A 16,803-nucleotide genomic window follows, 5' to 3' on the forward strand; every position below is an offset into this window, starting at 1 on the left:
GTCCTTGTGAAAATCAATGTGCAAAAATCACAAGCATTCCTATACACCAATAACAGAGAGCCAAACCATGAGTGAACTCCCAATCACAATTGCTTCAAAGAGAATAAAATACCTAGGAATACAACTTACAAGGGATGTGAATGACCTCTTCAAGGAGAACTACAAACCACTGCTCAACGAAATAAAAGAGGACACAAACAAATGGGAGAACATTCCATGCTCACGGATAGGAAGAATCAATATCGTGAAAATGGCCACACTGCCCAAGGTAATTTATAGATTCAATGCCATCCCCATCAAGCTACCAATGAGTTTCTTCATAGAATTGGAAAAAAACACCTTTAAAGTTCATATGGAACCAAAAAAGAGCCCGCATTGCCAAGACAATGCTAAGCCAAAAGAACAAAGCTGGATGCATCATGCTACCTGACTTCAAATTATACTACAAGGCTACAATAACAAAAACAGCACAGTACTGGTACCAAAACAGAGATATAGACCAATGGAACAGAACAGAGGCCTCAGAAATAATACCATATATATACAACCATCTGATCTTTGACAAACCTGACAAAAACAAGAAATGGGGAAAGGATTCCCTATTTAATAAATGGTGCTGGGAAAACTGGCTAGCCATAAGTAGAAAGCTGAAACCAGATCCCTTCCTTACACCTTATATGAAAATTAATTTGAGATGGATTAAAGAATTAAATGTTAGACCAAAAACCATAAAAACCCTAGAAGAAAATCCAGGCAATACCATTCAGGACATAGGCATGGGCAAAGACTTCATGTCTAAAACACCAAAAGCAATGGTAACAAAAGCCAAAATTGACAAATGGGATCTCATTAAACTAAAGAGCTTCTGCACAGCAAAAGAAACTACCATCAGAGTCAACAGAGGCAACCTACAGAATGGGAGAAAATTTTTGCAATCTACTCATCCGACAAAGGGCTAATATCCAGAATCTACAAAGAACTCAAATTTACAAGAAAAAAACAAACAACTCCATCAAAAAGTGGGCAAAGGATATGAACAGACACTTCTCAAAGGAAGACATGTAAGGAAGCCAAAAGACACATGAAAAAATGCTCATCATCACTCACCATCAGAGAAATGCACATCAAAACCACAATGAGATACCATCTCACACCAGTTAGAATGGCAATCATTAACAAGTCAGGAAACAACAGGTGCTGGAGAGGATGTGGAGAAATAGGAACACTTTTACACTGTTGGTGGGACTATAAAGTAGTTCAACCATTGTGGAAGACAGTGTGGCAATTCCTCAAGGATCTAGAACTAGAAATACCATTTGACCCAGCCATCCCATTACTATTAATGGGTATAATCCCATTTAATTATGGACTATACCCATTACTATTAATAGGTATAATCCCATTAATACCCAAAGGATTATAAATCATGCTGCTATAAAGACACATGCACACGTATGTTTATTGCAGCACTATTCACAATAATAAAGACCTGGAACCAACCCAGATGTCCATCAATGAGAGACTGGATTAAGAAAATGTGGCACATATATGCCATGGAATACTATGCAGCCGTAAAAAAGGATGAGTTCATGTCCTTTGTAGGGACCTGGATGAAGCTGGAAACCATCATTCTCAGCATTAAACTCTTTATTGCAATTTCCCCATCTTGATAAGTTGGTTCTATCTGGGCAGCAGGCAAGAAGAGCCCGCTGTGTGGTTGTAATACCTACACCAATTCTAGGGAGTCAACCAGCATGAATTACAGGAGGTTCTATTGTCCCTTCTGCAGATAACCCCTTCCTCCCTCTGGCCCCAGGTTGTCTGGCTGTTGGCTATTTCTGATGTCTTTTCCCCTTCAAGGATGCCTTTAAAGTTCATTTTAATGTATTTAATCAGAATTAAAATGTTATAAAGGGAAGGCAAAATAAGCAGTATGTTCTGTCCACCCTGAGGCCCTCTGTTCCCTACTCCACTTTCCTCAGAAGAGCCCTAGAATAAGAGGTCTGTGAACACGTCCATTTGTTGTTTGTGAATGGCAAGATCAGCGGTTCTCAAAGTGTGGTCCCCAAGCCAGATACCTCAGGATCACCTGGCAACCTATTGGAAATGCAAAATCTCAAGCTCCAAGTCAGACCAACTGAATCGGAAATTATGGGCATAAAGGGATCCATAATCTGTGTTTTAACAAGTCCTCCAGGTAATTCTGATGCAACTAAATGTGAGAACCATTGGTCTGGATAAATAGGGAAAAACTGCAAGAGTGTAACATATTTTGACGACTTCACAAGCAAAGTTAAAGCCTGGCCTTCCCATACTCTATTAGCACTCCGCACATCCCTTTAAAGTAGCAGCTATCGTATTCTATAGTTACTGCTTTCCACTGTCTTTACTAAACTGTGGTCTCTTAAGAGCAGGGACTGTGGTGTTTTCAATTGTCTCTAAGAGCATAGCACAGGATAAATAAGTCCTTAAATGGAAACAAATGGTGTCATTTATTAAGAACCATTTGAACTTTCTTTTAAAATGCCTTATAGATGTCCCCCTTAGCAAACAAAATTGTTTACTTCTTTGTGCTGTAGACATACGTCTTCCCAAACACCCTACCTCAATTGGGTTCTCTAGGTACTTAACGCTTTCCCATTGGTTATGAATTTCTACTGTTATTTGGGTTAAACTTTTGCAAGGCTTAAACTGCTGTTATACTACTTATATATTGTTTGCTATATAGTCTCAGGAATTTTTTACTAACTTAATGAAGCGTCTCTATAACACTAATTTCCAACATTTATTATCATACTGTAGAGCTTATATATATAATATATATTATATATATTACATATATAATATATATATAATGATCATTGTTAAAATTACTGTCAATGTGATAAGCACTTTATGTAAGCTAATTTAATCCTCACTAAAGCTCTGCAGGGGTATTTACAAATGAAGTCTACTTACAAATGAAGAAACTGAGGCTCAAAAGCTTCAGTGTGCTGCTCATCTCAGATCTATCTCCCATCCTCCATACTCACATATCCAACTATCTACTAGACATCACCTGGATGATCACAGCTTGTCTAGAACTGATGCATCTTCTACCCCAAAGTTGTCTCTCCTCGTGTAACTCTTACCTCTTGAACAGCACTGCAATGCAGACCCCTGGGGCCAGAAACTTGAGTCATTATTCACAGCTTTTGCTTCAACATTTCCCATATGCAATTGGTCCTCAAGTTCTTGCCATTCTGCTTCTGTAATACTAATCTCAAATCTGTATCCTCTTCACCTTCACAGCCTCTTGTGCTGGCAGCAGGAGACCTGGGGAAGAGGAGAGTCCAATGTGTTGGAAGATTCCCATGGGAGATCCCCATGTTATTTATGGGATTCCAACAGGGCTGCCTTGCCAACCTTCAACCCAAGGTTGGGTATGTATCACAGCCTGGCCAATCTGTATATTCCAGCCTGTTGACCTGGAAAGAACCTACTGCTTATTTTGCCTTCCCTTTCTAACATTTTAATTCTGATTAAATAAATTAAAATAACTTTAAAGGCATCCTTGAAGGGGAGAAGATGTCAGATGCCAACAGCCAGACAGCCTGGGGCCAGAGGGAGGACCGGGTTATCTGCAGAAGAGACAATAGAACCTTGTAATTCATGATGGTTGACGCCCTAGAATTAGTGTAGGTACTGTAACTGCCCAATGGAAGGTCCAGGTAGACCAAGTTGATCCAGATGCCCAGTCAATGCACATTTGCGTGTGAATTACTAGGAAAAGAGAGGCTCTCTTTCCATTGAAATTGTCAGGTCTAAGAACAATATATGCTTGGAACTTCTGAGTGTCATGGGGAGAGGGTCTACCAAAACACAAAACCACCTCAGAGGAAAGCACAGCTGAGAGATGAAATAAGGAAGAGGCAGAAAGGGAGGAGGAGAGAGTCAGAGGGTCCGATAAGGCTGATGATGTTGGAGTCTGATGTGAGCAGAAGAAAATCTTTACTGGTTAAACCACTGAGATTTTGCAGTTGTTGTAGCAGTTAATATACCCTGGGGAACACACCCAGAAACATATATAGTAACAGAGTCCAATGTACCCCTCTGGCCAGTGGTTTGAGGGCACTGGATGGTTTCCTTAATCTATGTTTCCACATTAGAAAGTAGTTAAGGGCATACGTTTTGGAGGAAGTTTATTAAATTAAAAAAAAAAAACTACAAATGAGTAATTATAAAAATATAATTTCACTCTTTTCATTATTTACCACAAAAATTTAAAAATACCAATATACAGACAAGTGCAAGTGAACTGGAAAAGAGCTAAAAATTGTATAAAAGACAAACCTAAACTCAAGAATATATGAGCAGTGACGTACACCACATACTCTCAAGTGAGTTCAGAAAGCATATTCCATGCTGGACAGGTTTCTTTCCAGGTCAGTTTTTATTGGCACCACACCTGGAAAGCTCCCTAAGCCAAAGTTCTTATGTGTCAGGATCTTCCTAGACCTCCCTTGGAAAGCATTTCTCATAAAACAACTCTCACCAGACAGGCTGACTTATTGTAGGTGCAAAAATCATACATGCCTCTCATAGGCCCCATGGAGCTTGGAAAAAAAAGATCTGCTAATGAAAACAAAGCATTATAAAAATGGAAAAGTGGCACCTAGTGGCCACTTAGCAGCTTTTCTTTACGGCTTCTAGTTAATCATAGATGTCGGCCTCTCTGCCCATAGCATTGTGCTGGGCAAGTATGAGTCTCCAATTCCAGAGCCCAGCAATGACCTACCCGAGGGGGAGATACCTCTCGGCAGCATGGACTGAACCTGGACACTACTAAACATGGTCTGGTAACTAAATATTGGCTATTTCTTGTGCCTGTGCCCCAGATTTTATGGAGATCCCTCGATGGCTATGATGACAAAGACCTCCTTTTCTGTTGTGACACTGTAAATAAACACTTCCCTTTAAATTCCATTTATTTACTAAAAGTCTCTATTCTGTACTTTCCTGTTTGTCTTTCTGTTTCACGACAGATTTCTAAATTTGGTGATGACCATATAACTCATTTCACTTGATTCCAAGTATCATCCTGTAATAAAATATCTGATACTTTAAAGTTTATTATTTTCAAAAGTTTAAATTTGGTAACATGGATAGACTTGTTATTTGATCTTACAGATTCAAGGATCAATAAATAATTGTTCTTCAAACACGGTACTTAAGGAAAAATATCCTTATGGTATAAACTTTGGTCTACTTCAATATTAACCACTTAATATAATGTTCTAGAGCAGCGCTGTCCAATAGAAATATAATCTGAGCCACATGTATAATTTTATTTTCTAGCCACATCAAAAAGTAAAAAGATACAAGTAGAATTTTAGTGTTTTATTTAATTCAGTATATCCAAAATATGATTTGAACATGTAATTAATATAAAATTATTAATGTGATATTTTACATTCTTTTGGTAATACAAGTCTTCAAAATCTGGTATGTATCTTACATTGACAGCACACTTCACTTTGTGCTAGCCACACTGCAAGTACTCAGCAGCCACATGTGGCTAGTGGCTACCGCACTGGACAGCACAGTTCTAGGTTCCACCCTAAAGCCCAAGTCCTGTGGATTAGAATCCCAGAATCAGAGTTGGAAGTAAACATAGAGATCAAACCTCCTTTTAAAAAGGAGGAAGCTGAGGCACAGAGAGTTTAAATGGCTTGCATGAGGTCACACAGCTAAACTCAGCCTCAACAGGGTCTTCTGATTCTAGGCACTCTTCCCACTCCACTACATTATTGTAGTGGTAATTCTTAGGGTTAAAAAAAAGTCTACAGTACTGTTTTTATGATACTTTTATGCAATTTGTGGATATATTCTTTCTCACCAAAGTTCAAACAATTGATTTGTAGGAGAAAAAAGTAACATAGTGTATGCCACAAAAATATGTCATGTCCAACAGCAAAAATCAAATTTAGTTGAAGAAAACTAAAACATTTTGAAGGAAACACAAACCTTAGGAGAGCGACGGTATCATACGATGCATGGATTAGATTCTGAGTCCAGGACAAAAGGATCTACAGAAAATATTAGAGTGAACTAATAAAGGATCAAACCATGCACAGAGTATTCAACTGGCTATCTGCCCACTGGTCTATGGAATCAAACAGCCCCTTCTCTTGCAAAGAGAAAAAACTGCCACTGTCTGAGGCAGCACTGGTCTGCCTCTAGAAACTCTGCCTCTCAAATCCTGGCATCAGGAGGGCAGGTCTGCCCCCATCTGCTTTTGAGGCCATCCAGCCATGATGGCCTACCCTGGCACTCCTGGCTCAGGCAGACTCTTTGGAAGCCAAGTCCAACCCGCAATGGTTCAGTCCCCTAAAAAGTGTTATTGGTAGGAAGGCCCCCCTGCCCAATTTAGAGAACACAGGGGATCTTCCACATTTCCTTAGACTTAACTATAATGCTTAGGCTGCTGCACACCAATTCTCCCCATCGCGTAGGATTTCTCTGGCTTATTCTAAACCTGATGTCTCTCAGGTCCTCGAGTGTCAGACCAGGAATGGTGCCGACCCTCCAACATTGCTGGGACACTGTATCAGTTCAAGAGGTCAGGGTGCCAATACATCCTTGTCCACGCAGCCCCTGCACATTTCACACTTGAAGGGAACATTTGTTTTTGGTTATTGTCTGTTGGTATGTTTGTCATTAACATGTCTGACAGAAGTTCTAATCTATCACCTACAGCTAAAGAAATAGCATGCAGGGTCAAAATGCTTTGCTTTGGCGAGGGGCTCTGAGGGAAATTTGCTGGAAAGATGTAGCACCATATAGAACAGGAAACTGGATTTGAAGCCCACATTGAAGTGTGAGGGTTGCCGCATGAGTTCCCAGCCTATCTGACTTTCACTTGTGAGGCACAAGAGAGAATATATGGGAGCATACTTGGCAAGCTATGAAGAGATACCGAAGCGGAAAGTGTTATAAAGTATGATCCCCGAGAAGGTAGACATGCAGTATTTTAAATAATCTTAATTCTTATACTGAATTTGAGCCATCTCCGGATTAATTACTGTTAAAAAATGCTCTCCAAATTTTAAATTATAACTAGAAAATCGGTTTTAAAATTATTTCTCATTGCCTCATAATTTTAAAAATGTACTTGTCATTTGTTTCATTACCTTTGGTTACAGGCGATAATAACTGTAATTACCTAATTACCTAGAAAGCTACAACTAGCTCCTAGGTCAGTTAGTTAATCATTTAACCAGTGAGACCAATGTTTTCCCAAATGTGTATAAAGAAACTGGTTTATATACATTACACATTTAAAACTCTATGAATTCAATGTGTGACTTTACACAAGACATTTAATCTGCCCAGGCCTACTTTTTTCCTTTAGGACAAATCTATCCCTACGTATTTTTTCAATGTCAAAAACCGAATCTAGCTATAATAGAGATCTTCAGTGATTATATTAAGAGTAAATCTTATTTATTTATTTATTTTGAGATGAAGTCTCACTCTGTTGTCCAGACTGCAGTACAGTGGTGCGATCTTGGCTCACTGCAACCTCTGCCTCCCAGGTTCAAGCAATCCTCTCACCTCAGCCTCCTAAGTAGCTGGGATTATGCCTGGGTAATTTTTTTTTTTGTATTTTTAGTAGAGATAGGGTTTCACCATATTGGCCAGGCTGGTCTTGAACTCCTGACCTCAAGTGATCTGCCTGCCTCGGCCTCCCAAAGTATTGGGATTACAGGCGTGAGCCACCACGTCCGGCCTAGTAAGAGTAAATCTTACATGCAAAGGTTAATCCCCAAGATCTAGGGCCCAAGATCCTTCCTTTTCTGTAAGGAAAACTGAAACTCTTTTGACTTTCTGCATTTTAAGTAATAAATCATCTCACTTAAAATTCATCTTAAAGTGCTCAACTGAGCATACATATCCCAGCTCTGTGCTTGCCTAAGTCTCCAAAGATCAAATACAGTATTCAATGTGATTATGACTATAAATTGCACTGTCCCTTTAAATGTTCAAGTACTCACTGTTTTCTTAAAGTGTGTAAGCCCTATCCTCAATTAAGGAAATTCGCAAGGAATGGAAAATGTTCCAAATTATACAAACCTACTATTATAAATCAATCTTAGACACAAAGGAAAATATCAATATATTACATTACCCCAACTAAAAAAAACTGCATCAAAAATAAAACAAAGCCAAAACAATAGGTATGTAGTATTCTTGGTTAGAAATATTTTAGCAAAAATATGGCAACTAGTGGATTATAAGCCATTTCACTGAATAAAGGAGTCTATAACAAACTTGGTTCTCTTGGGAGGAAAACATATTTCCCCACATCCCTGTGACAATAAGATGCAAATCTATAAAAACTGGTAGAACATTAATAAAAGATACAAACAATATCAATACAGTACTGAAGAATAGTTGAGACAGTTTTTCGTAAATAAAATGCTTTAAAATGTTTCTCATTTTCGGAGTTAAAAATCAAAGGCTAGAGGGTCCACTGGATGTCACTGAAGTCCCCAGGGTCTCCCAGGCCCCCCTCTGCTTCTAAGTAATTCATAAATGCAGCCATGGCTGTGTCATCATTGTCACACAGGGTATCGAAATCCAACTGTGCACCATCACCTATGAATTAAAACACAGGCCTGTGTAAGTAAAGGTGATCAAGAAAGTCATACGTTTCACACATTTAGAGGTTAAAGAATGATTGTGATTTAAAAAATGGCAAAGCAAGGCTAGAAAACCATAAAATGTGTTTTTGAAGGCAAAGTATGTATCTTAAGCTGCAGACGGCTGATATATTTTTAAATGGGTTACCTAGTTTTATAACAATCTTCTGCCAGATAAATTGCACCTAATTCATCTGTTACAGAGAGGTAAGCTAGTCTATGAGTTTTCTAATAGGAAATTACACTGCTAAAGGGTACAGACGCTCAGAGAGCTGGAAGGAAGCTAGGAGATTTAGTGTGTGTGTGGGGGTGTGTGTGTGTGTGTGCAAATCCTGGAAGGAGAAAATGTAATCTGCTTGTGAAAAAACCCTATCTGCTTCATACTGAAATGAGAAGCTTAAGACAAAAGCATCTTCTAAAACTTTGGAATTTTCTTACAAAAGGGAGGTAAATCAGATTTTTATCAAAAAAGGAAATAAGTAGGAACCATGGAGATGATAATTAATTTAGAGATAAGAGGTTCTAGAAATTAGGGTTAAAATGCAGATAAAGACTAACCGAAGGTTTGCATATATGTGTCAAAGAACAATGGAACTTCAGATAATAAATATATGACTCTCTGTGTGTTTAAAGTGGATATCCAAATTCCTTTAAGACCTTTGCTTCTCTTTAGTGTATGCTTTAGCAGAGCAATGTCAGTCATGGAGGATATGAAACTATATACAATAGTCTGAATTGTCCACTAAAATTCATGCATTGGAAACTTAATCCCCAACACAACGGTGTTGAGAAGTGAGGCCTGATACAAGGGGATTAGGTCATGAGGCCTTTGCGCTCATGAACGGACTGTCATTATTGTGGGAGTTGGTTAGTTACCTCAAGAGTGGGTTTGTTATAAAAGAGTTTTCCCACATCTTGCTTTCTTGCTCTTACGCTCTCTTGCCCTTCTAACTTCCACCATGGAAAGATGAGGCATGAAGGTCCTCATAAGATGCCTGCACTATACTCTTGGACTTCCCAGTCCCCAGAACTGTGAGCCAAATAATTTCTGTTTATTACAAATTACTCCATCTGTGGTATTCTGTTACAGCAGCATAACACAGACTAAAATACCACATTACTCAATTTACTTATCTGAACTTTGCATAAACATTGTTAAAATGAATGATTACATCTTAAACTTTTTTGACTTCTATCCTTTATGAATTCTTGGTAATTCTTGAGAATGGATCTTTTTTTTTTTTTTGAGATGGAGTCTCACTCTGTCGCTCAGGCTGGAGTGCAGTGGCACGATCTTGGCTCACTGCAAGCTCCGCCTCCCAGGTTCATGCCATTCTCCCACCTCAGCCTTCCAAGCAGCAGGGACCACAGGTGCCCACCACCATGCCTGGCCAATTTTTTGCATTTTTAGTAGAGACACGGTTTCACCGTGTTAGCCAGGATGGTCTCGATCTCCTGACCTCGTGATCTGCCTGCCTCGGCCTCCCAAAGTGCTGGGATTACAGGCATGAGCCACCATGCCTGGCCAACGGTAGCATCCATTTTAAGATTGAGTACAATTATTGTTATTTAGAATCTTGAATGAAAAAATATTTATTTATTTATTTATTTACTTATTTTTTTGAGACGTTCTCACTCTGTCATCCGGGCTAGTAGTTAGGACTATAGACATGAGCCATCATGCCTAGCTAATTAAAACAATTTTTTTTTTCGGTAGAGATGGTTTGTTGCTATGTGTGCCAGGCTGGTTTGAACTTTTGGCCTCAAGCAATCCTCCGGCCTTGGCCTCCCAAAGAGCTGGGATTACAGGTGTGAGCCAATGTGCTCAACTGAAAAAAACCTTACTTTTAAAAACTGTCTGCTTCTCTTGAACTTTCCTGTGCCTGAAAACACAGTGATTAAGAGGGGGATTTTGATAATGAAAATGGTCAGCAGTTCCCAAAGAAAACTTACTGAGGAGTGGCTCATGGCTGTGGACAGCAACAGTACTCTGGTTTTGCCTGGTAGCCTCTAGCTCCCCCATTTCAGAAGGACTTGGTGGAAACAACTCCTTATTCGACATCTGAAAAGACAGCCAGAGTAATAAACAGTGAGGTTCCTACTAGAATAAGAATAAATACTCTATTTATTTATTTATTTTTACTTTTTATTTTTTTTTCAGATGGAGACTCGCTGTGTCACCCAGGCTGGAGTGCAGTGGCATGATCTCAGCTCATTGCAACGTCCACCTCGGGTTCAAGCGATTCTCCTGTCTCAGCCTCCTGACTAGCTGGGATTACAGGCATGTGTCACCACACCTGGCTAATTTGGCTAATTTTTTGTATTTTTAGTAGAGATGGGGTTTCACCATGTTAGCCAGGATCTCCTGACCTCGTGATCCGCCCGCCTTGGCCTCCCAAAGTGCTGGGATTACAGGTGTGAGCCACTGTGCCAGGCCAAGGTAAATACTTTTTGCAGTTATCAGACATGGGCCAGCCGCCAGTGCCACAACTACCACCATCAGTATGGAAGCTTGCTTTTCCCGAGTACCATGTGCCAAGCTCTCCACCCGCATCGTCTCATCTCACTTCTCAGATACTGTGAGGCAGCTATGTTACACATCATAAATCTGAGGCCTAAAGAGGGCATCTTGCCCAAGGTGCTGAAGCCATGATTCTAACTAAAGTCTACCTGACTCCAAAGCCTGCATTAAGAGCCATAACTGAAGGTGCATACGTAAGGAACAGTTTTGGATGAAGAAGAAAAAGTTCATGACCACAAATGCTTCAGGTCAAAGTTTCTTTCTGTGTTTATAAAATGATGGCAAAACTATACCTCATATAAAACTACTATGGGAAATACTGCTTTGGAGTGGGAAATACTAAACCAAATGCTGTTACTGAAAAGTTCTTATACTGTTATATAGTTACAGGCCAAACAATCTAATAATCCATGTAGCTCATAAAATAGGAAATCACTTGCCTATATTGTCTTATTAAGTTGACATACTTTATCTATAGAATGCCTACATAATGTACACTACTTAGACATTTTTACTACCACATAAATCTGTTTCTCACATACCACCTCGCACAAAATGGATACTCAATAAACATGTGCTAACTGTATGAGTAAATGAAAAAATAATAAAGCAGAAGACATGATATTTGTGTAAAAAGACATGACATTTATATTTTCTTTTTTTGCTTTTAGACAGTTGCAGTCTGCCAGTCAGGCTAGTGCAGTGGTGTGATCATAGCTCACTTCAGCCTCAAACTTCTGGACTCAAGTGATCCTCCTGCCTCAGCCTCCTGTAGTAGCTGGGATTACAGGCATGGGCCACCATTACTGGCTAGTATTTTTAAAAATCTTTTTTAGAAAGGAGGTCTCACTATATTGCCCAGGCTGGTCTTGAACTCCTGGCCTCAAGTGATCTTCCCGCCTCAGCCTCCTGAGTACCTGGAATTATAGGCACAGCCACCATGCCTGGCTCTGATATTCGTATTTTCAAGTTTCTGTTTGTCCCTGGTCAGATAAAATTTCTCTTTTCTCCTGTAGTCTTACACTGCTTGATTTACGTATCTGCTTTAGAGCTTTTTGTTGTCTGTGCTAAATTAGAATTATATTGTATTTTAGTCTTCCAGATAGCACTAGGTTTAGTAATTTTTGTATATACAATAATGCATTTCAAATAGCTAGTATTTGTTCAATTGAATTAAGTAGTATGTGGTATTTATCTCATGGCTTATATTATTTAAACTTTTTTTTCAAACCTCAAGGAGTAGCTTTAATCTACTAAATTGGAACCTATTACAATAACAATAATAAGAGCTACCATTTATTGAGCACTTACTGTGTGCTAGGCACTGTTATAACAGTTTTTGTTTATGTATTTAAGCTCTTAATTCTCACAATCCTCTAGGAGATCAATGATATTCTTATTCCTACTTTACGAATGAGAAAATTGAGGTACAGAAAGTTTAAGTAAAAGCCCAAGATTATGTCCCAGTAAGTGTCATAACTGGGACTCAGATACTATGCTCACAGCAACTTCACTCTTTACTATGCAACAAAGCCACTTAAAAATCACTGAGTGACAAAAACGGTTCTTTTTTTTTTTTTTCCTGACAGAATGACTTCTTTTCTTAAAAGAAATAATCAACAAGGGGCAAATTTTATTGTTCATTTATTTCATGAATATTATCATTTACAAGTATACTTACACTCCTGCAGTTCACAGTGTTAGTATCGTTCATTAAATCTGTTGGACTCAAATCATCAAGGTATGAAGAAGACTGTAACCTTTAAAAAGTGATACATAAAACATTTTTAATTTTTACATATTTTAGAAGGAAATGTTCTCCTCTAAATACATAATAATCTACTAATAAAAATACAGTGAGGAGCTTGAAACTGAGTATCATAGCAGGTTTCAAAATTATACTGACTTTCTAGGTGCCAGGCTTATTTTTGACTATGGAATGCTGAAAAACACTCCATAGTAAGTAGAAAAATAAAGCTCTGAGGTAAAATCTCTTGAGTAAATCATATCATCTGTCAATATAGCCTATGTTAAAATAACAGAATAACACAGCATAGTTTAAAACAGGTGCTCATGTCAAAAATCAGCTCCTCCTCAAGATACTAAATGGCAGAAGTGAGAGTAAGGAAAGATTTACTAACATTCTGGAACCTTTTTAAAGTGGAAAATGTGCCATCTTTTGACTACAATAGGTCATCCTGAGGTAAAAATCAATGAAACACATACATAGAGAACAAAATGGCATAAACACAACTTTATGTCTTTATGTGTTCCCAAGAAGGCAGCTGATGTTGAGGTGTACAATACGATGGTTTACTGTACATATACATAGTAAAATTGCTGCAGTTAAATAAATTTACATATTCATCACTTCCCACAGTTACCTGTGTGTATGTGTATGTTGACAGCACCTAAAACCTACTCTCCTAACAAATCTTCAGTATATAACATTATGAACTATAGTTAGTTCTCATGCTGCACATTCGATCTGTAGACTTATTCATTCTACCTTAAGACCTTAAGACCTAAGACTAAAAACTATTAGGAGGAAATAGTGGAACGGCCTCATGACATTGGATTTGGCAATGATTTCTTGGTATGACATCAAAAGCACAGGCAACAAATGAAAATAAATAAATAAACTGGAGTATATAAAAATTTAAAACTTCTGTACATCAAAAAACCTGATCAACAGAGTAAAAAGGCAACCCAAAGACTGAGAGAAAATATTTGCCAATTACATATCTGCTAAGTGGTTAATATCCAGAATATGTGAACAACTCCCAACTCAACAACAGCAACAAAACAAACAACTTGATTAAATAGTGGGCAAAGGACTTGAATGCACACTTCTCCAAAGAAAATATACAAATGGCCAATAAACACATGAAAAGGCAGTGAATATCACTAATCAGTAGGAAAATGATAATGATTAGCTCACTGCAGACTTGAACTCCTGGGCTCAAGTAATCCTCCCACCTCAGCCTTCCAAGTAGCTGGGACTATAGCTGTGCATCACTATGCCTTGCTAATCTCTTTTTTTTTTTTTTGAGATGGGGGTCTTGGTATGTTGCCCAGGCTGGTCTTGAACTCCTAGCCTCACATAATCCTCTGCCTTGGCCTCCCAAAGTGCTGGGGATTACAAGCATGAGCTACTGCACCTAGCCTTTTATTGTGTCATTTTTTTTTAAAGTAATAAGCCAGGTAGCCAGGTGTGGTGGTGTGCGCCTGTAGTCCCAGCTGCCTGGGAGGCTGAGGCAGGAGGATCGCTTAAGCATGGGTTGTCCAGGCTGCAGTGAGCCATGATCGCACCACTGTACTCCAGCCTGGGGGATAGAGCAAGACCCTGCCTCAAAAGAAAATTTTAAAAAAACGTAATAACTATTCTATATACTATAATGTTTAATATAGAGAGATATATAAAATTAAATACATAAGGTTTAATATAAAGCGTATTTTATTCTTTATACAATAAAACTCTTTATACATTAAGATAGTTTGTCTATTTTACTGTATGAAATCCACATATTTTCCAGTTTATAATTTCTCCTTTAACATTGTTATAATGATATAGTTACGTGTAAGGTTTTAATTTGCATACAATTAAATTTACCAAATATTTTTCTTTATAAATTCTGGATTTTGTGATGTTTAGAAAGGACTTTTCAAGTTGAGAATACGAAAATTCATACACGTATTCTTGAAAAACTTTAGTTTTATAGTTTTACTTTGAGCTCTGATTTATCTGGAATTTATTTTAGTGTAAAGAATAAAGTTGGAGTCTAGCTTTATTTTTTCCCCAAATGGTTATACGGTTATCATAATGCCCTTTAATGTTTAATTCATTTCTACCTACTGGTTTAAGATGTCACTTGTAATTTTTACCATATAATAAATGTCCATGTGCATTTGATGATGTTTCTGAAATATAATATTTTACATTGATCTATTTGTGGGTCACACCAAAATGTTTCAGTGGTCATAGCTTTATAACGTATTTTAATAGCTGATAGCATTAGTCTCACTTTATTACTTTCTTATTTTTCATAAATTTCTAGATACTTTAATGTGATTAGTATAATCTGTTCAATTCCAAAAAAAATGCATGGTGGTTTTTTTTTTTTTTTTTTTGAGACAGGGTCTTGCTCTTTTGCCTAGACTGGAGTATAGTAGCAGGATCACAGCTGACTACAGCCTTGACGCTGCCCCACCAGCCCCTCTCCCTCCACCCCACTCCAGTGATCCTCCCACCTTAGCCTCCCAAGTAGCTGGGATTACAGGTGTGCACCACCATCTCCAGCTAATTTTTTTTTTTTTTTTTTTTTTGGTAGAGATGGGGTTTTGCCATGTTGCCCAGGCTGGTCTCAAACTCCTGGACTCAAGCAATCTACCTGCCTTGGCCTCCCACAGTACTAGGATTACAGGCATGAGCCACCATGCCCGGCTACACGGTGGTTATTTTGACTAGATCCACATTATATTCACAGTTTAGTTTAAGGAACAGGACATTCTTACAGTTCTGTCTTCCTGTTGAAAAACAGCTTCTATCTGAAGTTATTTGAGTTATCTTTTATGTACCGTTGTGAATTTTAAAGTTTTTTTTTCATGTTGGTATGAAGATTTCTTGTAAAATTTATCTTTTTTGTTGCTACTGTAAAAATAATATTTTCCATTATATTAAACCAGTTATCATTTGTATATAGGAAGACTACTGATTTTTGTATATTGGTTTTATAAATACGACATTTTTACTTTTGAAAATATTTGTAGCAATAAAACATTACCTCTGTAAATCCAGAATTTCATTTGCAATATCTGTTCCAATACTACCAGCACCAAGTACTGTTCCAGCAGACATTCCAGGTACACTCATACAAGACTGTCGGGAGGATTCTAAGTAACAGCAAAAGGAGAAATTCAATTAAGGACTTTATCTTTCTTTCAATTCAAATAATTTCACAGTTCTCTCCTTAACAGAAACAGGCTAGCTGCATCCAAAAATGTTAGAAAACACTCATCTTTGCATTACAAATGTAATTCATGATGCTCTTTGAATCAAATGTGTAGAAAGTCACTGAGGGCACAATCGTGACTTGTAACCCTTGAGTCCAGTCTCTTCCCACTTTAACCTCCACAGCAATACTACTTCAATGTTACCTAGGATTTTTATTTTTACAAATAATACATTAATATATTCCTGTGAAAAATTATCTGTGAAAAACTAACACAGATAAGTAAAAACTCCCCCTAATACTTTTCATTCATTTGTCCAAGTGACAAGGAACAATGTTAGCTGCTAGGGCTGAATAATGGATAAAACATCATTCCTGCTCTTGAAGAACTCAGTCTACTGGAAAGCAAGTAGAATGAACAACTAACTGCAGTACAATGCAAGATTATAACAGAAATGTTAGCAAAGCACTGTGGAAATTTTGAGGGGGATATGGTGATACCTCTGGGGGTTTAAATGGGATATCTGTTTCTTGTTGAACTTAGTCTCTTCTAAACCAAAGTTGGGATTCCTATAACCCAACCTGTAGAACTGCTTTTAATTTCACCTTCAAATTTTCCCCTCTCCAGGCCAGAGAAAGATAATAA

At 38.0% G+C, this 16,803-nt stretch overlaps 1 protein-coding gene across 11 annotated transcripts in view; it reads right to left on the reverse strand.

Moving 5' to 3' along the window:
- Window positions 1–3,090: 3,090 nt before the first annotated feature.
- The window catches only part of ARNTL2 (aryl hydrocarbon receptor nuclear translocator like 2), a 74,602-nt gene continuing 60,889 nt past the window's right edge, over window positions 3,091–16,803 (reverse strand). For 9 of the 11 annotated variants that reach the window (XM_033222594.1, XM_033222593.1, XM_033222588.1 and 6 more), the window contains 4 exons: window positions 15,990–16,098; window positions 12,887–12,965; window positions 10,638–10,746; window positions 8,224–8,640 (listed from right to left, as the gene is read on the reverse strand). In XM_033222594.1, coding sequence (XP_033078485.1) covers window positions 8,504–8,640; window positions 10,638–10,746; window positions 12,887–12,965; window positions 15,990–16,098 — 434 coding nt within the window. In that variant the 3' untranslated portion in view covers window positions 8,224–8,503. Of the gene's footprint in view, window positions 3,316–7,834; window positions 8,641–10,637; window positions 10,747–12,886; window positions 12,966–15,989; window positions 16,099–16,803 lie in introns of those variants that run through there. The other 2 variants (XM_033222587.1, XM_033222586.1) reach the window with 2 other exon arrangements.

The sequence above is a fragment of the Trachypithecus francoisi genome, unplaced genomic scaffold (genome assembly GCF_009764315.1).
Source record: "Trachypithecus francoisi isolate TF-2019V2 unplaced genomic scaffold, Tfra_2.0 Lachesis_group11, whole genome shotgun sequence".
Classification (NCBI taxonomy): domain Eukaryota; kingdom Metazoa; phylum Chordata; class Mammalia; order Primates; family Cercopithecidae; genus Trachypithecus; species Trachypithecus francoisi.